The sequence below is a fragment of the Rhineura floridana genome, chromosome 11 (genome assembly GCF_030035675.1).
Source record: "Rhineura floridana isolate rRhiFlo1 chromosome 11, rRhiFlo1.hap2, whole genome shotgun sequence".
In the NCBI taxonomy this organism is placed as follows: Eukaryota; Metazoa; Chordata; class Lepidosauria; order Squamata; family Rhineuridae; genus Rhineura; species Rhineura floridana.
Genome location: NC_084490.1, coordinates 2819383 through 2840512, shown reverse-complemented (window position 1 = coordinate 2840512; position 21130 = coordinate 2819383). Strand labels below are relative to the sequence as shown.

At 48.3% G+C, this 21130-nt stretch overlaps 1 protein-coding gene across 2 annotated transcripts; it reads right to left on the bottom strand.

Moving 5' to 3' along the window:
- Positions 1-573: 573 nt before the first annotated feature.
- Positions 574-20182, bottom strand: GPS2 (G protein pathway suppressor 2). Of its 2 annotated transcripts, none has more exons than XM_061591179.1 (11): positions 19945-20182; positions 17003-17112; positions 16810-16922; positions 10657-10736; positions 9766-9848; positions 8907-9057; positions 8732-8818; positions 4480-4559; positions 3387-3482; positions 3021-3104; positions 574-839 (listed from the first exon to the last, which is right to left on the bottom strand). In XM_061591179.1, the coding sequence occupies exons 1-11, from the start codon at positions 20036-20038 to the stop codon at positions 753-755; spliced, it is 1065 nt and encodes a 354-aa protein (XP_061447163.1). In that variant the 5' UTR covers positions 20039-20182; the 3' UTR covers positions 574-752. The 2 variants fall into 2 exon arrangements, with proteins under 2 accessions (XP_061447163.1, XP_061447164.1); XM_061591180.1 differs by lacking the exon at positions 19945-20182 and adding an exon at positions 17654-17722.
- Between the last annotated feature and the right edge of the window lie 948 nt (positions 20183-21130).

Genomic DNA, 21130 nt, shown 5'->3' with positions numbered 1-21130 from the left:
GAAGCCGCAGTAACTGGAAACAGCACGATCCCATCAAAGTCAAGTTGCCGTTGTTGTCAAAAAACCATCTGTAGCACCACTTAAAACCACGGGTAATAAAGTCATGCATGCTGTTTTTACTTGGCCTGTATAACTCGACTGAACTAAAAGCTAGGGTAGCCACCCTCCAAAAAGGCTTTTGTAGGAAGAAGCAGACAACACAAAAGGACTTTGAACCTTTTGCTCCTGGCAGAGTTCAGCAAAATGAAGTGTTTGGCCAAGGTCTCTCCCACTGCCCTACCCCCATCCTGGTCTAAGGAGCCAAATTCTCAAACAGCCTTTTCCCCCAAGCTGATGGGGGTTGTAGTCCAAAATGTCTAGAGGGCACCAGCTTGCAGCAAACATGCCCCCAAATCATGAAAGTAGTGTGCAAATGTCAGCTGACTTTGCATACACTGAAATGTCAGTGTTGGAACAAAGCAAGACAGGAGAAGGTCCTCTTCTCCGCTTCCGCTCCTGGTTTGTACCACTGGGGCAAGATGATGAGGGGGAGAAGGAGAAAACCACGACACACACCACTAATGGTACCCCAAAAAGAATTAATCAAAGTGTATTAGAGTGCAATCTCTGTTTTCACAAAATTTCAGCAACCAGTGGGAGCAGGAAAGAGAGGAATAAAGGTACACACGTGACCGTCAAATATGGTTGCCCCCTCCCCTTTTTACGCTGGAGGTGGGGAGGGGTGCCTGAAACCAGAACTGGGGGCAGGGTGCTCACTTGTGGTAGAAACGCTGCCCCTGTTGTGGGTGCTGTATGAAGGGGTGCCGAGGTGCTGGCTGTGGGGAGGCCTGGAAACCAGACTGCAAAAGAGAGAGAAAGACGTTTCAGTATGCGCCAACGCTACATGAATTACCCTTGTTTATGGTTAGAAGGCTGCCGTCATTTTGCAGATCGCTAAAGCCTTTGTGTGTCTGGAGGGGAGAAATGGGTAGCTGAAGGTCCAGAACACAGTGTGGTGGCTGTTGTCACTTAGTGTCTATTCGTGGATTCTTGATTGCCTCTTGGGCACAACACAGTGCACTTGCTTTCGGCCTATATAAAGCTCTTCCCTCTGCAAGAAATCGCCTCCTCGTAGCCTGATCAAGTGTGCCTTCCTGGGTTTATCATCTGTGTGCTAAATCAAGCCAGCAAGGGCATAGCGGGGAGGAATTCCTGGTGTCTGCCTGTGGAACTCCCTTCCGCTGGAGCCTGGCCAAGTAGCCAGCATCGTAAGCCTTTCTCTCCCTCTACCCCACTTCCCAATCTATGCCAGATTTGAACGTAACGTAAGAAGAGCCTGCTGGGTCAGGCCAGTGGCCCATCTAGTCCAGCATCCTGTTCTAACAGTGGCCAACCAGATGCCCACTGTGAGAACAGCAGTAGAGGGTCCAAGTCCATGCCAAAGTTTGGTTTTGTTTTAAGCCGGACCATGTGGAGGGAAATTATTTTTATTTTTAATAAAATGAAGCCAGCCTGTCCCCCTCACTGCTCACGTTTCAGCAAGCAGCTAAGACCTCTCTTTTCTAGTACACATACTTAGGCGATGCTCACTAAAATATTTTTGTTTTTTAGTTTTACTGCCACTGCTGTTTTTATACTGAAACCAGACTCAGAATTCTAAGTGTATTGTTTGATACTTTGATTTTTTTAAATAGAAAGATAGAACAAAAATCCTGAAATCAGATGAAATGTTGGAATCCTCTTCCAAGGAGCAGCCATAAATTCAGGGTCGTATCCACTTAGTTATACTCAGAGTAGACCTACTGAAATCAAAGGACCTAAATTAGCTTGTGCAATCCAATACACACTTCTTGTTGTTGTGTGCCTTCAAGTCGACTACGACTTATGGCGACCATATGAATCAGTGACCTCCAAGAGCATCTGTCATGAACCACCCTGTTCAGATCTTGTAAGTTCAGGTCTGTGGCTTCCTTTATGGAATCAACCCATCTCTTGTTTGGCCTTCCTCTTTTTCTACTCCCTTCTGTTTTTCCCAGCATTATTGTCTTTTCTAGTGAATCATGACTTCTCATTACGTGTCCGAAGTATGATAACCTCAGTTTCATCCTTTTAGCTTCTAGTGATAGTTCTGGTTTATTTGTCTTTTTCGCAGTCCATGGTATCCGCAAAGCTCTTCTCCAACACCACATGTCAAATGAGTTGATTTTTCTCTTATCCGCTTACCTGGGAGTAACTCTCATTGAACCCAATGGAGCTTACTTCTGAGTAGAGATTGGCTTGCACAGGCTAAGTCACATCCAGCTAGAGGCCTTGCTGGTGGTGCTGACCCGAGGCAGGACTTACTGGACAGCAGTTTTGCATTTGTGGAATACCCACCCTGGGGAGGTAGGTGTGCCTGTCTCTCTCATGACTAACACTTGGGGGGAATGCCTGTTTACCCCCAGGCATTTGATGGCTGAAATATTTGGTCCATGGCCTCCTTGAAATTATTTGCTATGAGGGCATGTGACTGTTTCTAAAACCAGTTCTTAATGTTAAATATGTTAAGTGTTAAATATGTTTTCATTTTATTTTTATTGTGGTGTTTTCCACTTCGTTGTTTGCCACCCTCGCCTCCTTTGCAAGGAAGGCGGGGAAACAGAAAATAAACATATTTCAATGGGTTACTCTGAGTATGATTAAACATACACAACATTTTTATTTCCTTTCTGCTATGTAGGGGTAAACTTTCTACAGAGAAGTGTTGGAGCTCAAGCCTACCTTTTGATCTCAGTTATCTCCGCCAGTCCCTCCACAACCTCAGATTGTACGGAGGCTGGCTGCAGCTGTTCACTACTGAGGAGAGCCACTCTGTATATGCTTAGAGGCACTACCATTACATGGCAAGGCTTTAGATCAGGTGTGGGGAAGCCGTGGCCCGCCAGATGTTGCTGAACTACAACTCCTATCACCATCCCTGGCTCCTAGCTGTGTTTGCTGGGGCTGACAGGAGCTGTACTTTAGATTAAGCGCTTCTCCCATCTGCCCAGTGAGAGACTTACTGTGTGGGGTTGCTGTGGAGCGGTTCCGTGGGAGAAGCTTCCGGGGGAAGCTGGGCGCGCTGGGTGAGTATAAGCCAAACTGGGCTAGAGTGGAGAGAGAAACAACAACCAAAAATCAACAAGCAGGAGAGCCCAGGACAAAAGGAGACGGGCAGGGCAACAGGTGCTTGAACAACAGTGTGTGATGCTCCTCTGTTGCAGTGAGATGCGCAACATTAAAACAGACTCTCATCAAATTCAGAAAAGGGGCAGCAGCCAACAGCAGGAGAAGTCACAAACCCACTTTGGGCAGGGCACAGACAACAGCATAACCACAAGAAGCCAAAGCAGGAAGAGGGACAGTGTGCTTTTGAATTCTGGCCTTACCTTGGCCGCTGTCTGCATCTGGACAGGGATCTGGGGGGCTTGGAGGAGCCCCTGATTGGGGTGTAGGGCCTGGGGGTGCATCGGACGCAGGGTTGACTGGAGAGGCAAGGATGAAAGAGAGCAGGGCGATTAGACCGAAAGCTTCACATTTCTACTTCCCAAGTTGTGAACTAAATGCCCTCTGCACACACTTGCATGTGATCTGGTTATTTTAGGATAGAGTCTCAGCAGGCAATTTTCCCATGCGCCAGCCCTGACTTAAATGTAAGCCCCCTATGCGGTAGAAACAGTTGAGTATGTTTCCTGGAAGGAAACTCTCAAGGCCCTGTGTTAATCCTCGCCTCACCTCCTGCTCCCAAAGACCCTCCTGCATGTTGACCTTCCCCACAGAAGCAGGTCAACAACAGAGGCCATGCTCCCTGCCCCCATCAGGTGGTTAGCTGGGTGGGGCCTTTTCTGTGGTAGCTTCAAGGCCACAGAACTCCCTTCCTAGAGAGGCTCATCTTGCTCCATCCCTGTCCCAGTGGATTTTTTGGGGGGGCTGGGGTGTCAGTTGAATGAAGGTGAGTCGGACACTAGATTTTATGAGTTAAGTCACTGCTTGGGTTTTGCTGTTTATCGGTTTCATACTGGCTATTTAGGTTGTCGTTGGTTCACTAATTAAAAAAAAACATTATTATTGTTTTAAGAAGTAACCTGCATAGTCCCAAGGAAGCGGCATAGTCCCAAGGAGCCCAGTTGCCCCCCATCTGGCAGTTGGGGACAAGGAAGGGGCTGGCTTGTGCAGCTGTGGCAAGCTGAGTAGGCCCTGGCCAGCTGGGGAGGACTAGCCTCAGGCAATGGGAAACCCCTCTGAATACCGCCTACCATGAAAACCCTATTCGTAGGGTCGCCATAAGTCGGGATAGACGTGAAGGCAGTCCATTGCCATTTCAAGAAGTAACATAACATAGGATATCAAAATTCACTGATTATAGTATTGTCAGTTTGTTTAAAAAATGTGTTGTAAGCCATCTCGTAGACCCTGGACCCATGTGAGTCAAAAGAACGAGTATAATTTTTTAAAGTAATGATGCTCTAGGTGTGAACTCACTGAATCAGTAAATCCCGACTGCTGGTTAGCATGCTCCAGTTGTTTCTGTAGAGGGATGGTGGTGCTTGGAGGAATAAAACCTGCACAGGCATGAAAAAGGAAAGGTTTAAAGCACTGAGAATGAAGCATGAACCCTGTAAGGAAAGGATCCAGGGCTGCATAGGAAAAGCATGGAAACAATTCTTTGTTGTCTTTTTTGGACAACATCCCCTGCAGTCTGAAGTCAAGCCTCTCCTGCCTTGCTTTGTAATCTTCCTCCCAAGCTCTGATTCTCTCTGGGTCTTTCTTTTTTCCTGCGGATGGATCCCAGGAACTGGTATTGATAATTAAAAGGAGGACCATCCCAAGAACCGAGAACACTGACAGAGTTTTCCTAAAGAGAAGTGCTTTGCAAGATGGCTGAGCCTCCTTGTGCACTTTGCAAAACCTCGGGTTCATTTCCAAGTTAATCAAGAGAAATCTGCCCAATCCAAGATGTTGAACAAGCTCTCATCTAACCTGCTCATCTTCAGCTTCTGGGCTGGAGCCAAGGGGATCAGAGCCTGATTTAAGGTAAGTTACACCAAAACATTTGGTTGAAAAAAATGGTAAAAAGGAGCGGGGGAGAGAAAATGAAGGAAAAAAGAGTGCAAGGATGTGTCAGTGCTACTAATTTATTTCAATTTTATACTGGTTTAACTGAAATGGCTCCACCCCCCAAAAAATACTGGGAACTATAGTTTAGTGCGGAAGTAAAGACTTCTGTTACAGATCTCTACCTGTTATTACACACCCATGCCACTACAATTCCCTGAGTTCCTGAAGACAGAGAAAAAGGGAGGGGGAAGGAGTTGGGAAAGGCCATACAAGTTTTAAAATTAAGTCCCATTACTTCCAGTTGAGGCCACAGGTGGACCCCAAATATGAAAAGAAACGGAAAAAGGCTGATCTAGTGAAGATCTACCTTTGATGGGAGAAAGCTGAAAATTGTGGTATACAGGAGCGCAATTTGTAAGCCTCACTGTTCAACATTTATATGCAGTGTAACTGATTCTAATGCCAAGAGTCAGTTTTACAATAAATTTCTGGGTTTTGAAGCAAGAACTAGAAGAATTTTTCAAAAAATTTGGGAGGAAAGGGTATAGAGGCAGCTGTTAGGCCTCCTTAATCCCGGGCAGTACAACAATGGAACCAACAACCTAGGGAGATGGTGGGCTCGCCAACACTGGAGGCCTTCAAGAGGCAGCTGGACAGCCACCAGCCACCTGTCAGATATGCTTTTAATGTGGATTCCTGCACTGAGCAGGGGGTTGAAGTCGATGGCCTTATAGGCCCCTTCCACCTCTACTATTTATGATTCTATGATTTAATTCAGACAAGGTAGTGCCATGAAAAAGTATTTGCCCCGTCTGATTTTCTGCATTGTTGCATATTTTTGGCACTGAATGTTGTCAGATCTTGAACCAAAACGTAATATTAGAGAAAAGAAATCCTGAGTGAACAAAAGACACAAAATCTGATATTAAAGCAAGTGAGGCAACACCCAATGCCCCTGTGTGAAAAAGTCATTGCCCCCCTATGAACTCAACCCAATGAAAGGGATTATTAGGGCCAGGTGTTTGAATACCTTGGTACACAATCAGGCCTGCTTTGGGCCAGCCCTGCCCAATATAAATCTGACTAACTTTGGCCCTTGCCATCAGACTGAAGTTGCCAGCACACAGGTTCCAAAGCCACATCATGCCACGATCAAAAGAAATTCCTGAACACCCCCAGAAAACAGCTGTTGATGCATATCAGTCTGGAAAGGTTACAAAGCCATTTCTAAGGCTCTGGGGCTACACCGAGCCACAATCAGAGCCATATTGACCAAATGGAGAAGGTTTGGGACAGTAGTGAATCTTCCCAGGAGTGGCCGTCCTGCCAAAATCCCCCCAAGAGCAAGGCATAAAATCATCCAGGAAGTCATGAAGGACCCCAGAACAACATCTAGGGATCTGCAGGCCTCTCTCGCCTCAGCCAAGGTCAGTGTCCATGACTCCACCATCAGAAAGACACTGTGCAAATATGGGATTCATGGCAGAGTAGCAAGGTGGAAACCACTGCTCACTAAGAAGAACATAAATGCTCGTCTAGAGTTTGCCAAAAAGCACCTGGATGATCCTCAAGAGTTCTGGAACAATGCTCTATGGACAGATGAGTCAAAGATGGACCTTTTTGGCCGGCATGGGCCCTGTTATGTCTGGCAAAAACCAAACACTGCATTCCGCATGAAGAACCTCATACCAACAGTCAAGCATGGTGGTGGCAGAGTCATGGTTTGGGAATGCTTTGCTGCATCAGGACCTGGATGACTCGCCATCATTGAAGGAACCATGAATTCTGCTTTGTCTCAGACAATTCTACAGGAGGATGTCAGGACATCTGTCTGTCAGCTGAAGCGCAGCTGGGTCACGCAGCAAGACAATGATCCAAAACACACACGCAAGTCTACATCAGAATGGTTGAGGAACAAGAAACTGAAAGTTTTGGAATGGCCTAGTCAAAGTCCAGACCTAAACCCCATTGAGATGTTGTGGCAGGACCTGAAAGGCAGTTCGTGCTCGAAAACCCACAAATGTCACTGAGTTAAAGCAGTTCTGCATGGAGGAGTGGGCCAAAAGTCCACCACAGAGCTGTGGAGGCTGATCAGGAACAACAGGAAGCGTTTGGTTGCAGTCATGGCTGCTAAAGGGGGCAATTACTTTTTCACATGCAGGCATTAGGTGTTGCTTAATTTTCTTTAATAAATATATAAAATAAGTATCAACATTTTGTGTTGTTTGTTCACTCAGGTTCCCTTTTCTTTAATATTGGTTCAAGATCTGACAACATTCAGTGCCAAAAATATGCAACAATGCAGAAAATCAGATGGGGGCAAATACTTTTTCACAGCACTGTACATGTGCTGTTGGGCTGTAGGAAATCCAGTTCCTTGGCAGGTGATGTTTTGGATGGGGTGACACTCCATATGGAGAACCTGGCTTGTAATTTGGGGCTACTCCTGGATGATGGCTGTGGAGAGAGGTGCCTCTGCACACCTTCAGTCTGCGCACCACAGAATCATAGAATTGTAGAGTTGGAAGGGGCCTACAAGGCCATCAAGTCCGACCCCCTGCTCAATGCAGGAATCCCAATCAAAGCATTCCCGACAGGTGGCTGTCCAGCTGCCTCTTGAATGTCTCCAGTGTTGGAGAGCCCACTACCTCCCTAGGTCATTGGTTCCATTGTCGTATGGCTCTAACAGTTAGGAAGTTTTTCCTGATGTCCAGTCGAAATCTGGCTTCCTGCAACTTCGTCCATTCCTGGAGAAAGCACGCATGCCTCAGTCACAGTCCTATTCAATTACTGCAAAGCCCTTTGTGTTGTGCTGCCCTTGGAACAGTGTTCACAAACTGCAGCTAGTGTAGAACACTGCTGCCAATGGCCTGAGGACAGCATTATTTGGAGGGATGTGATGCTTCTGTTGTCCAATATGCATCCGCTCCTAATGTGTTTCCAACCCAATTAAAAGTGCTATTTTTCACTTTTAAAAGCTTAAACATTTTGGGCCCAGGCCGCCAACGCCTGCTGACATATATAGGACAGGATCCTCTCAGTTGTGATGTCAGGTTTTTGCAACACCCTCCTCAGGACACCCCATCTGGCCCCCTTCTCTTCCATTTGTCTGAAGGAGAGTCAATACCGCCTTACTTTAAGGGAGCCTTCAGCCTGGAGTGAGTCTGTTCCTCAAGATAACCTGCAGTGCTGTGCTGTCTGACACTTTTTTGTGCTTTTTCGGCGCCAGGTCAAGACTTTCCTCTTCTCCCAGACATTTTAGCATGTGTTTTTAAATTGTTTTTTTCTTAAGTGTTTTTAAATTTATATATTCATATATTTGTTTTTAATCTTTTTAATTGTTGTAAACCGCCCAGAGAGCTTTGGCTATGGGGCGTTATACAAATGTAATAATTAATTAATTAATTAATTATAATACCACTGTAACAGATTCTCAGTTAAAAAATATGCCTCAGAACGAGTTAAAGACCCAGATGATGCCAGCGTGGTTAAATGGCAGCATCAAGGAAGCCACAGATGCTGAAAGCCACGACCGGGACCCAACTCGCCAGTTGCACAGGGCAATGTCCAGGCTGGCCTTACCTGAACTGTGTGCTCTGTTGCACCACCAGTGTTACGTGTGTAATCTTGGGTGGGACCAGAAGATGATTATTCCCCCTCCGCCCCACTGACTTACCTGGCTGCGCAGCAGGGAAGTGGCTGTGGATGGTGTACCCAGGCTGCTGCTGTGACAAGTACTGCATGGTTGGGAAAGCAGAGGGGCCTAGAAGGGAAAGGGGCTGAGGTGAAGTCAGTCTCTCTTGCCTGCTTCCCTGGAGCCCCCCGCCCACCCCCGACCTCTTGCCCCTCACCTCTGATCGACTGGCTGCTGGCATAGCTGACAGGCACCGTGTGCTGGCTCTGGCCTACGGCGTAAGGGCTGTGCCCAGACTGCCCACCTTGGTACTGCCCGTGCTCAGCGGTGCTGGCAGAGAAAGCCGACTGCGTGGCAAAGTGACGGGACTGGAAGACACACACAGACACCCCCGCACCCCAAGAGTTACCATGAGGGAGAGGCCTCAATGCTCTTTCCACATCCACACCCCACAGCACCAAATCTGCCTCTAACTGTCCTGCCGCCACTGCCACAAAGCGAACTGGTCCTCCCCCCTCCAGGCACGGCTTCTACTGTCGGCCATTTTGAAGCGGGAGCCATTTTGCGTGGAAACCTGACAGAACATTCAGAGGAGCTAAATAACACGTGTGGAGATGAGCCACTGAGGGTCCCCGATGGCTTTACTCTGCTCATAAGGAAGAGAAGGTTTTAAGATAACCAGTTCATAGAAATAAAGAAACTGAACAAGGCATGGGGCACTTTTCGTTGTTGTTGTTAGACAAGCCTACCCAGACATGTGATTGTATTATGCTGATTTGTTTTAAACGGCTGGGTTTTATTTACATTTTCATAACTTTTATGTCACTTTCTTTTTACCCTTTGATTCTTATTGGTATTCCCAGTGAATATTTTATATTTGTTTCATGGTACCTGCTTGGAGGGCTTCTTTGTTGATTAAGCGGTATATAACTCTTGCCAAGTAAATGTATAACTCCTTTCTAGATCGTGGACCACACACAGGAGGCGCTTAAGAAGTGACACACTTTTATTACTATAATCGTGGCAAGTGTTTTGACCTTGCTCCCATCTTTCCCACTGCGGTTGGGGGGACTTACCGTGATCACCGGAGGTCCAAACATCTGCTTGGCTCGATCCGCGGATATCAGGGTACCAGCCCGGTTATGGCCTCCTGGGCTCCCTGCGGAGGAAGGGTAGGAATCCCACTGTTGTCCATCACCCCACACTGCCCAGATGGCAACAGCGAGAAAACTCATCCCCAAAGAAATGGAGGCTTAAATCTCCCCTTTCCTTTCCTCTACCCCTGCCCCGCCACCTGCAATCCTAACAAGGAGGGACCTCAGAAGTGGAGCCCCCCTTTTTTCATGCACAGCAAGTCCCAGGTTGATCCCCACCATCGCCTCTTGAAACTGGATTGCAGGTAGCAGGGCTGACAGCATCTGCCGGAGACCTGCTTCCAGGTGCAGTCGAACGACCCAACGGTATGATTCAGTGTAAGGCAGCTTTGCAAGGAGAAATAAGATTCCCCTTCAAATGACATTAACAAGTTCTGCCTTAAGGACAACAATGTCCTCTGTTTCCACTACAGACAAGTCAAACAGCCTTAAGGTGTAGCCTAGAAGGCTGGAAAAACTTCTCCCTAGGAGCGGTGTAGCCCCTGAATGGGTTTCCTAGGGTGTGTATGTGTATATATATATGTATGTATATATATATATGTGTGTGTGTGTATGTGACCACTTCTCCCCCCTCTATATATACGCCCACTTCCCCCCCTCTATATATAAGGGGGGGGGAAGGGGGTGCATTTAAACATGAGGGTTTCCATGAAGGGTTGTTCTGGGGATGAGAGGAGGAGAGAATTCAAAACACTATCCTGGGATGTCTTTGAAACACATCTGGCAATTGGTGCCCAAATCGCCATGGCAATCTCAGGCCAACCCTAAAGGACCCTCTTAACTCCCCCCACCAAGCCAAAAAACACGCTGCACCTTGCATGTTGAGGATGTGGGCCCCTGCGTGTACAGCCATGCCCTGCTGGTAAGCTGCTGCTGTCAGAGTTGTCATGTCACTGTGGAAATGAGGAAAGGAAAGACGTTGGTGCCACCATTAGTGGCAAAGGGCTCACTGGCCACTGGGAGTCAACAACACACAGCAAACCAGCTAAGAGAGGCCCTCCTGTGATCCATGAGAACATCTGTTATTTTTCTTCCTTGCCTCCCCTAAAACAGCCCAGTATCCTCTGTGACTTTGTTTGCTGCCCAGTTGGCACTGACCTGTGGTTCCCCAGTTGGGGCATGCCCTCACTTGGGGAGGTGTGCCTGTCTCCCTCATTACTAACATTCGCTGCCTCTGACAGGGAAACATAGCATGTCTAACAGTCATTGATATAACCACCTCCTCCATGGATTTGTCTAACCCTCTTTTAGGAGGCCATCACTTCCTCTTCTGGGAGCGAATTCCAGGGCAGCAAACAAAACCACTAAAAACCACTCTAAAATACATTAAAACAAACCATCTTTAAAACATATTAAGCCAAAGCATCTTTAAAAACATATTAAAACAAACCATCTTTAAAAACATCTTTTTTAAAAAAGAAAGCATTAAAAACATCTAAAAGAGTAATTTCAACACACACTCAAACTGGGATAAGGTCACCACATAAAAGGCTTGTTGAAAGAGGAAGGCCGAAAAGATAGAGTGGCACTGGGGGACGAGGTCTCAGACCCATGGCCTCTCACTTGTGGGGTACCACAGGGTTCCATCCTCCCCACGATGCTGTTTAACATCTATATAAAGCCGCTGGGAGCTATCAGCAGGAGATGTGGGCTGCAATGTCATCAGTATGCGGATGACATGCAGCTCTATCTCTTGTTCAAGTCTTCACTGGGGTTGGCTGTACAAACCCTGTCCAAGTGCCTGGAGACGGTGAGTGGCTGGATGGGAAGGAATAAGCTGAAGCTGAACCCTGACAAAACCGAGATACTGTTCATGGGAGACAAGAGAAGGCTGGGGGATGTTAACTTGGTGCTTAATGGGGTACAACTGCCCCTGAAAGACCAGATCCGCAGCCTGGGGGTCATTCTAAACTCCCAGCTGTCCATGGAGGCTCAGATCTCGGCTGTGAGCCGGGCGGCATTGTATCAACTCCATCTGATACGGAGGTTGCGCCCCTACCTTCCAAACCATCTGTGGTACATGCCCTGGTCTCCTCTCGCCTAGACTACCGTAATGCGCTCTACGTGGGGTTACCCTTGAAAACGGTCCGGAAGCTGCAACTGGTACAGAATGCGGGGGCTCGCCTGATTAAGGGTAGCCGCTGGCGAGACCATATTACTCCAGTGCTGAAGGAGTTGCACTGGTTACCAGTTGCTTTCCGAGCCCAATTCAAGATGTTGGTTTTGACCTTTAAAACCCTATACAGTTTCGGCCCAGTCTATCTGAAGGAGCGCCTCCAGCATCATCAATGTTGCCGCCCAACAAGATCAGCCTCAAAAGACCTTCTCTCTGTCCCACCAGTTAACAGCTAGACTGGTGAGAACTAGGGAGAGGGCTTTTTCAATCGTGGCACCCACTCTATGGAATTCCCTCCCAAATGACATCCGCCATGCCGCCTCCATGATGAGCTTCCGCCAGGCCCTGAAAACCTGGCTCTTTAGCCAGGCCTTTGGGATGGGTTAGATTTTAGTGTTATTGTTGGAATTTTAAGGTTCTAATGTGAATTGTATGTTTTTATGTTGTGTGTCGCCCAGAGTGGCTGGACAACCAGCCAGATGGGCGACTAATAAATTTAATAAATAAATAAATTAATAAATAACCGTGATGGCGCCTGTCTAATACTTAAGGGGAGGGAATTCCAAAGGGCAGGTGCCGCCACACTAAAGGTCCGTTTCCTATGTTGTGTGGAACGGACCTCCTGATAAGATGGTATCTGGAAGAGGCGTAGTGACCGACTGGGTATATAAAGGGTAAGACAATCTTTCAGGTATCCTGGTCCCAAGCTGTATAGGGCTTTATACACCAAAACTAGAACCTTGAACTTAGCCTGGTAGCAAATGGGCAACCAGTGCAATTTTTTCAGCAGTGAGGTGACATGTTGGCAATACCTCACCCCAGTGCGCAGTCTTGCTGCCGCATTGGAGTTGGGAGTTGGAGGCACTGCTTGGCAGTGGTTCCGCTCCTACTTGGCGGATCGTCACCAGAAGGTAGTACTTGGGGAACATTGCTCAACTCCTTGGACTCTCCATTGTGGAGTCCCTCAGGGGTCGGTTTTGTCCCCCATGCTTTTTAACATCTACATGCAGCCTCTGGGTGCCGTCATCAGGAGTTTTGGAGTGCGTTGCCACCAGTACGCTGATGACACGCAGCTCTATTTCTCCTTTTCATCTTCTACAGGTGAGTCTGTGGATGTGCTGAATCACTAGACTTTTGGTACTGGGGGATTTCAACGTCCATGCCGAGGCTGTCTTATCTGGTGCAGCTCAGGACTTCATGGCCTCCATGACAACAATGGGGCTGTCTCAATTTTCTACCGGCCCAACGCATGTGTCGGGACATACTCTTGATTTGATCTTCGCCACTGGACATGGAGATGGTGATCTGGCGGTGGGGTGTTTTTCATCTACCCCACTGTCATGGACAGATCACCGCTTGCTGAGATTTAGACTTACAGTGGCTCTTTCCCTCTGCAAAGGTGGAGGATCTATTAAGTTGATCCGCTCCCGGAGCCGGATGGATCCCGCAGGTTTTCAGAGGGCTCTGGGAGATTTTCCGGCTGATAGGACTGGTGCTCCTGTCGAGGCCCTGGTCGCACTGTGGAATACGGAAATGACCTGGGCTATTGACACGATTGCTCCCACGCACCCCCTCTGTAGAGCTCATACAGCTCTGTGGTATACCCCGGAGCTGAGAGCGATGAAACATGAGAGGAGGAGGCTGGAATGCAGATGGAGGAAAACTCCCAGTGGATACAATCATGCCTTGGTAAGTGCCACCAATAAGTTGTATACAAAAGCGGTAAGGACAGCAAAGAAGCTTTATTTTGCTGCCTCTATTAGATCATCTTTAAGCCGCCCAGCAGAGCTTTTTAAAGTCGTGCGAGGGCTCTTACACTCTGGCCCCCATGATACTACGGAAACATCGGAAGCCCGCTGCAACGAAATTGCTGGACACTTTCAAGATAAGATCGCATGTATCCGCAGGGATCTTGACTCTGATGTTGCGACAGATGAATCCATTGAAGTGTCCGGAGCACGGCCTTGTCCTTCATTATTGGATGAGTTTCAGTTGGTGCAGCTCGAGGAAGTGGACAAGGTGCTTGGAATGGTTCGGGCAACCACGTCTGTTCTGGATCTTTGCCCATCTTGGCTAGTGAAAGCTAGCAGGGCTGGGACCACCGGTTGGGCCAAGGAAGTGGTTAATGCCTCCTTGAGGGAGGGAGTAGTCCCTGGTAGCCTCAAGGAGGCAGTAGTGAGACCTCTTTTAAAGAAACCCTCCTTGGACCCAGATAATCTGAATAACTATAGACCGGTGGCGAATGTCCCTTTTTTGGGCAAGGTTTTGGAGCGGGTGGTTGCCAGCCAACTCCAGGGGCTCTTGGATGAAACCGATTATCTAGATCCATTTCAATCCGGTTTCAGGCCCGGTTTTGGCACCGAAACAGCCTTGGTCGCCCTGTATGATGACCTTTGTCGGGAGAGGGACAGGGGGAGTGTGACTCTGTTGATTCTCCTTGATCTCTCAGCGGTGTTTGATACCATCGACCATGGTATCCTTCTGGGGAGACTCGCGGAGTTGGGTGTCGGGGGCACTGCTTGGCAGTGGCTCCGCTCCTACTTCGCAGATCGTCACCAGAAGGTAGTGCTTGGGGAACATCACTCGACACCATGGACTCTCCATTGTGGAGTCCCCCAAGGGTCGGTCTTGTCCCCCATGCTTTTCAACATCTACATGCAGCCGCTGGGTGCGGTCATCAGGAGTTTTGGAGTGCGTTGCCATCAATATGCTGATGACACGCAGCTCTATTTCTCCTTTTCATCTTCTTCAGGTGAGTCTGTTGATGTGCTGAACCGTTGCCTGACCGCGATAATGGACTGGATGAGAGCTAATAAACTGAGACTCAATCCAGACAAGACCGAGACACTGCTGGTGAACGCCTTCCCTGCTCAGATGGTGGATGTTAACCCTGTTCTGGATGGGGTTACACTTCCCCTGAAAGAACAGGTACGTAGTTTGGGGGTTCTTTTCGATTCTTCCTTGTCTCTCGAGGCCCAAGTGGCCTCGGTGGCACGGAATGCATTTTACCATCTTCGTCTGGTAGCCCAACTACGCCCCTATCTGGACAGGGACGACCTCGCCTCCGTTGTTCATGCTCTGGTAACTTCAAGATTGGATTACTGTAATGCGCTCTACGTAGGGCTGCCCTTGAAGACAGTTCGGAAGCTTCAGCTGGTGCAGAACGCGGCTGCCAGACTATTGACGAGGACCAGTCGGTCTTCGCATATAACACCTATTCTGGCGCGTCTGCACTGGCTCCCTATTTGCTTCCGGGCGAGATTCAAGGTGCTGGTTTTGACCTATAAAGCCTTACACGGCGTGGGACCTCAATACCTTGTGGAACGCCTCTCTCGCTATGAACCTACCCGTTCACTTCGTTCAGAATCTAAGGCCCTCCTCCGGGTACCAGCTCATCGGGAAGCCCGGAGGGTGGTTACTAGATCTAGGGCCTTTTCTGTGGTGGCCCCTGAGTTGTGGAACAGCCTCCCCGAAGAGGTACGCCTGGCGCCTACACTTCTATCTTTCCGGCGCCAGGTAAAGACCTTTTTATGCTCCCAGGCATTTTAATCTTTTAATTTTCTTAATCTTTCTACTTTTAACATGTATCCTTCTTAATTTGTGTTCTATTTCGTTTTTGTTGTGCTTTCTGTTGTTTGTTTGTACATGTTTTTGTGATTTTTTACTGTGATATATTGTATTTTATCTTGTTTGTTCACCGCCCTGAGAGCTATTCTGCTAAGGGCGGTATATAAATTGAAATAATAAATAAATAAATAATAAAATAATAAATCCAAAGCAGGCAATTGACCAATTATTCAAACTCGGGAACCACCAGCCCACAGAGTCTCCATCTTGCTAGGATTCAGAGTCAGTTTACTGGCCCTCATCCAGCCCACCGCCGAGTCCAGGTATTGGTCCAGAGCTTGCATGGCCTCTCCCGATTCAGATGTTACAGAGGAATTCAGCTGCCAGGGGGCCGAAGGACAATCCCTCAATGCTATTCTCTGAAAACGACCGTGGAGGTAGGACAGGATCTACTGTAAAACAGTGCCTCCAATACCCATCTCGCCAAGAAAGCTCCTCAATCCTCCACTGAACGCTCCCATGTTCTACTGTTTTTACTTTCATTCTATTTATCAGTCACTTTATATGAAGCGTCTCAAAGCGATTTGGCAAAAATAAAATACATGGCGTAAAAACAATCTAAAACCAGAAACATTTAAAAATGAGCAACACAATATATACACAATGCCCATCCAGCAACATACGAACAAGCACAAACCCTGCCCTATTGTGTTTTTAATTGCTGTAAACTGCACAGAGAGCTTTGGCTATGGGGCGGTATATAAACGTAATAAATAAATAAATACCCACTCCACTGAAAGGTGAGTCGGGAGGAAAGTTATAAGAGGGAGAAAAACTTTTCCCTATCCAGCTTCTATACACCATGCAGTTTGGTACCTCTCGTGTTGCCTCTAACTCACCTTTCCTCTAAATTAAAAAAGCCCCAAATGTTGTAACCTTGACTCGTAATGGACTTATTCCATCCCCTTGATCATTTAGGTTGCCCTTCTCTGAACCTTTTCCAGGTCTCCAAAACCCTTCTTCGAGGTGAGGCAATGAGAACTGTACACAACATTCCAAGCGTGGTCACACCATTGATTTGAACGGTGGCAGTAGGATATTGGCAATTCTATTTCCAAACCCATTCCTAATGACCCCTAGCATGGAATTTCCCTTTTCCGTAGCTGCTGCACACGGAGTCAACATCTTCATCGAGCTCTCCGCAATGACCTCCCTGCGACTCCACGGGACATTAGGATGTTTTGCCCCAACGCGCACCACGTTATGCTTGTGATCTCACCAACCTTTGTTCCTTGCGACGACGTTTCTCTTCCTCGTGAAGCACTTTCTTCAGCTGTAGGAAAAGCTGATGCTTCTCCTCCTGCAGGGCCAGGAGCTTCTCTTCCAGCTTCAGGATCTGAGGGCACAAAAAGGGGTCCCAGGTGAGCCTGGCTCTCCCAAGGGAAGCCTCCTCAAACTCTGGCCCATCCCACCGACCTGTTCTTTAGTCTCCTCCAGGGACATGCGTTCCTCCATCTCCTTCTTCCGCCGCCTCTCCTGCTCCTCCTTCATCTTCTGCTCCATCATCTTGTCCACTTCTTCTTCCTCTGCAGGACAGGAAAGAGTCGGGAGGAATTATCTCCCCGAAACAACAGGTACTACTTCTGAGCCAAAAGAGCCAAGCTCTCTGACTCAAGGGGCGGAGGTCTGAGGCATGCTGGGAATGGCTAGCACCCAGCAAGACAAGGCTTGTCTCCTTCACAGGCCGAGCAAGAGCCAGCTGCCCTACCCCACTCACTGCCTTCCCATACTGGTGGGTTCTGCTGCCTAATGGGTAGAGAGCAAAGGGCAACACAGGGGAAGATCAAGGATGAGGGCATGGGTGCCCATAATCCCCAGGGGTTCAGTTTTAATAATAATAATAATAATTTAATTTTTGTGTCGCCTATCTGCAAGAGTAAGTTTCTAGCATTTGTAACATGAGATACGAGGCAAAATATGCAGGCATTTTTTTCAATATATAAAACTATTTCTATAACGCTGTATCATAAAATAACAGGGCAGTGTGCAACAGTTACTCTCAACTGTTTTGTGAGAACCATGTCTGCTCCCACCTTTCAGTTACGTTAGTTTGTTTGGAGTACTTACTTTGCCACCCCCTGGAAAAAGTCCTGCGGCTGTCCATGGATGACGACAGGAAATGCCACCTAAATAATTTCGGCACCTTAAGAGCACCATGTTATTTCTGTTCCTGACACCAGACTTGAATATGATTTTTTAAAATTGTGTGAATTTTTTATAGACTACTTTGAGAGCTTCTCAGGGCTATAAAGCAGTATACAAGCATCCTAAATGGAGAAGGTTCCAGGTTCAGCCTCTGCACCTCCAAATACGTCTCTCTGCACGCTATTTTTGGAGAATATCTTGGAGTGTTAGTGTGGGTGGTGGGGAGAGTTGGAGGCTATGATTTGTGGAGTTGGGTTCATTTAAAGTAGGTTATAATCTAGTGGGGGAATGTGGGATTCCTATTCATGGTACTTGAGGATGTTTTTGGAAGAGAAGAGATCTCAACTCACAAGATGGCACAACGCAGTGTGTAAATGTGTGTGTCGTGTGTATGGACAAATCTGGCTGTGCATGTGTTAACAGATACTATTTATTTTTTTACGGCACTTTCAGGCTGATGTCCAGCCACAAAGCCTCCAACACTGGCTTAGAGGTAAACGAAAAACAACAAGAAAACAAAGCAGTCTTGGGTCTCAGGCTTATGATCTAAAAGACACAACACAAAAGGAAAAAGGGATGGGGACAGAAGAGGAAAGCAAGTACTCAGGCGACCAGCTGGGATGGAAACAGTTCAGGTACTCTGATGGAATGGTGGCTGTTGCTGGGTAACGGCTAAGGGAGGGTCAAAGGCAGCTGGTCTCTCAGATACAGAGTTTTGAAGGTGGGTGTGCCTGCAGCCAATAGCTGCATGGAGTTGGGATGGTGGTGTAGGGAAGGGGTTGTCCGTGGACCATATTAGAGCATGATCCAGTTCCATCTCACTGTTTATGTCCTGTGGGAGGAGAATCACACAATGTGAGTGTGTATTTGCTGTGGGCAGATTTTTCAAGTTTTTCAGATTTCCCCCCATATTTTTTCCAGAGACTTGAAGGCACATAACAAAAGATCCTTATATTGTGAGGTTGCTTTTTTTAAAAGAGGGAATAGTTGCAATTTATGTTCCCTGGAAGATGAACTTGAGAAAGGAGAGGAACCTTAATACCAAATGGGAATTCCCCTTCCCCCAGTCTTTGGTGCATCTGTGGATTTGTGTGTGTGTGTGGGGGGGCTCAGATATTTAGTCATGTCTTGTCATCTCAAGATAACCTAATCCTAGAAACACACAAGGGCTGGAGGAAGGAACCTCAGCGTGCGTATGCATGTGCATGCCTTTAAAAGGGAGGAGGGCACCAGGTTGGCGAAGGTTGAACTAGAGAGAACCAGGTTCAAATTTCTCCCGAGCCATGAAACTCAGTGTGTATCATTGGCTCAATCTCTCTCTCTCTCTCACACACACATTGGCCTACTTGTCCTTAACCTACCTCTCAGGACTGTTTTGAAATTATAAACAGGGAAGCCTCAGAGAGCGTTCCTGCAACCACCCTAAGCAACTGAGAGAAAAGGCTGCTGGTGCTTGGGCAATAAAGCTAACAGTAAATAAAATATTGAATGCATAATAAAAATATGTACTAAACAAGAATGTGTATGTGACTGCACATGTGCCACCTATGCTCCCGGTGCAAGATGGGGGGGGGATATATGGGAGAAGGAAAAAAATGCATGCACACTTGAATTGGTAGGGAGCACCCAATTTCTCAGTCCCACGATGATATTATTAAAGGATATGTAGTTATGACATCTGTATCCATGGGCATCTCTCTACAGGGGTTTTTCCAGGGTGGGGAAGGCGAAGTAAAATTCTGAAAAGCTGCAGGTTGGTGTGGGGCTGGGGAAGTGCAGGCTGGTTTCTCACATGGAACGATTACAATGCTGCCTGCACATATTTAACTTAATTGACAAAATTTATACAACCCTTGATCATAAAACACCACTCTAAGCGGTTTACAAAAACTGCCTCGTATCTCAGGTTCTACAAAATGTTAGAGACGCTAGTCCTCTCCCCCTCCCCAAAATAAAAACTAGGAATCTGGGTTTTTGGTTTATCCACACACACACACACCGTTATTTCCCGAGATGCCCATGTTTGCGCCTAGCGTGTCCTCCGAGCGAGGATGTCAAGGTCATATATATGTGTGTGGGCGCGCCTACCCGTCCCCTTCACAACAGCCCTGCAAGGCAGGCCACATCTGCTTCCCGGCGCCCCCTGAACACCAGCGTCCCTGCAAGGGTGTGTGTGGGGGCGCGTGCTATCTGGGGGTCCCCCTCTCTCTCACCCTGCCTCTTCCTCTCTCGCTCGACCATGACGTGCCGGTGCAGGGCGCGGGCCATGGCCGAGCTCAGCTTCGGCCGCTCCAGCAGCGCCGGCATCGCGGCCTTCCGCACCCCGCCGCGGGACGGACGGACAGACGGACGGAGGGAGAAGCCGCTGCCGCACAGCGGCCCCCGAAAAGGGCGGAAGAAACCAGCCGCCGCCGCCTTCCTCCCCTCAGCTTCCTCTTCCGGGTCACCGCTGGCCCTCCCCCGTGGAACCCAGGAGTCCGAGCGGGCTCCTCCCACTAACCGAGGGGGCGAGGAACCCAGGAGTCCTGCGCGCTCACAGCCAGTGGGGAGGGGACCCAGGCGTGCGAGGGGGCCTGCTCCCCCGGAGTCCTGCCTCTGTTTGGTTTCCATCACCGCCACCCCTCCCTCCCCAGAAAAGACATTCGAGGTGGGGGGGGACTCCTCGCTGTCTCCTGTTGGGGTGCGGGGGGCGCATAAGGAGAGAGGCTCCCCCTCCCTCCCTCTGGGGGGAAGGGGTGCCAGCCCTTCCCCCACCGTGAGAAGGAACCCAGGAGTGCGAGGGGCAAAAGGGTGAAACGCCCGCCCTCTTCCCCTTCGAGAAGCCCCCCCAAAACAGGTGAAATTACGGAGCATGCCCCATTGAACGCAGTAGGACCTACTTCTGAGTAGACGTATATAGGATTATACCAGTAGCGGAAGAAGCGTCCCCCCCTTCCACTCCCAGGAAAATCTTTGGCTAAATCCTCAGCCCTCATGTGTGTCCCCCTTCAAGGCAGGGTCCATCCAGTGGCAAGGAGTGGCACAGACTGAAGACTAGGGGCACCGGTGAAGATGTTTACACACCTTTCTGGAAATCATGGGGAAGGCCCTGTGTGCTCAGGCCAGAAGGTCCCAGGTTCAGTGCCTGAGGGCAGCACTGGAGAAGGCTGCTTGCCAGTCAGAGTAGGCACTACTGAACTAGCCTGATGATCTTGGCCCTGCCAAGCTGTTGCCAAGCCCTTGCCTCCCACAGGTAGATGGGAAAAAGTCAAAAGGGGCAGACGTTTTACTCCTCACCCTGTATCTCTGGCTTGTGGGATCTCTCGCCATCCTTTCCTATCAATGTTGTGGTATCCACAGAACAGGACACCCCCCCCAAAAAAAACCCCACCCTTGTTTCAGAGGCCCCAAAGGGCTACG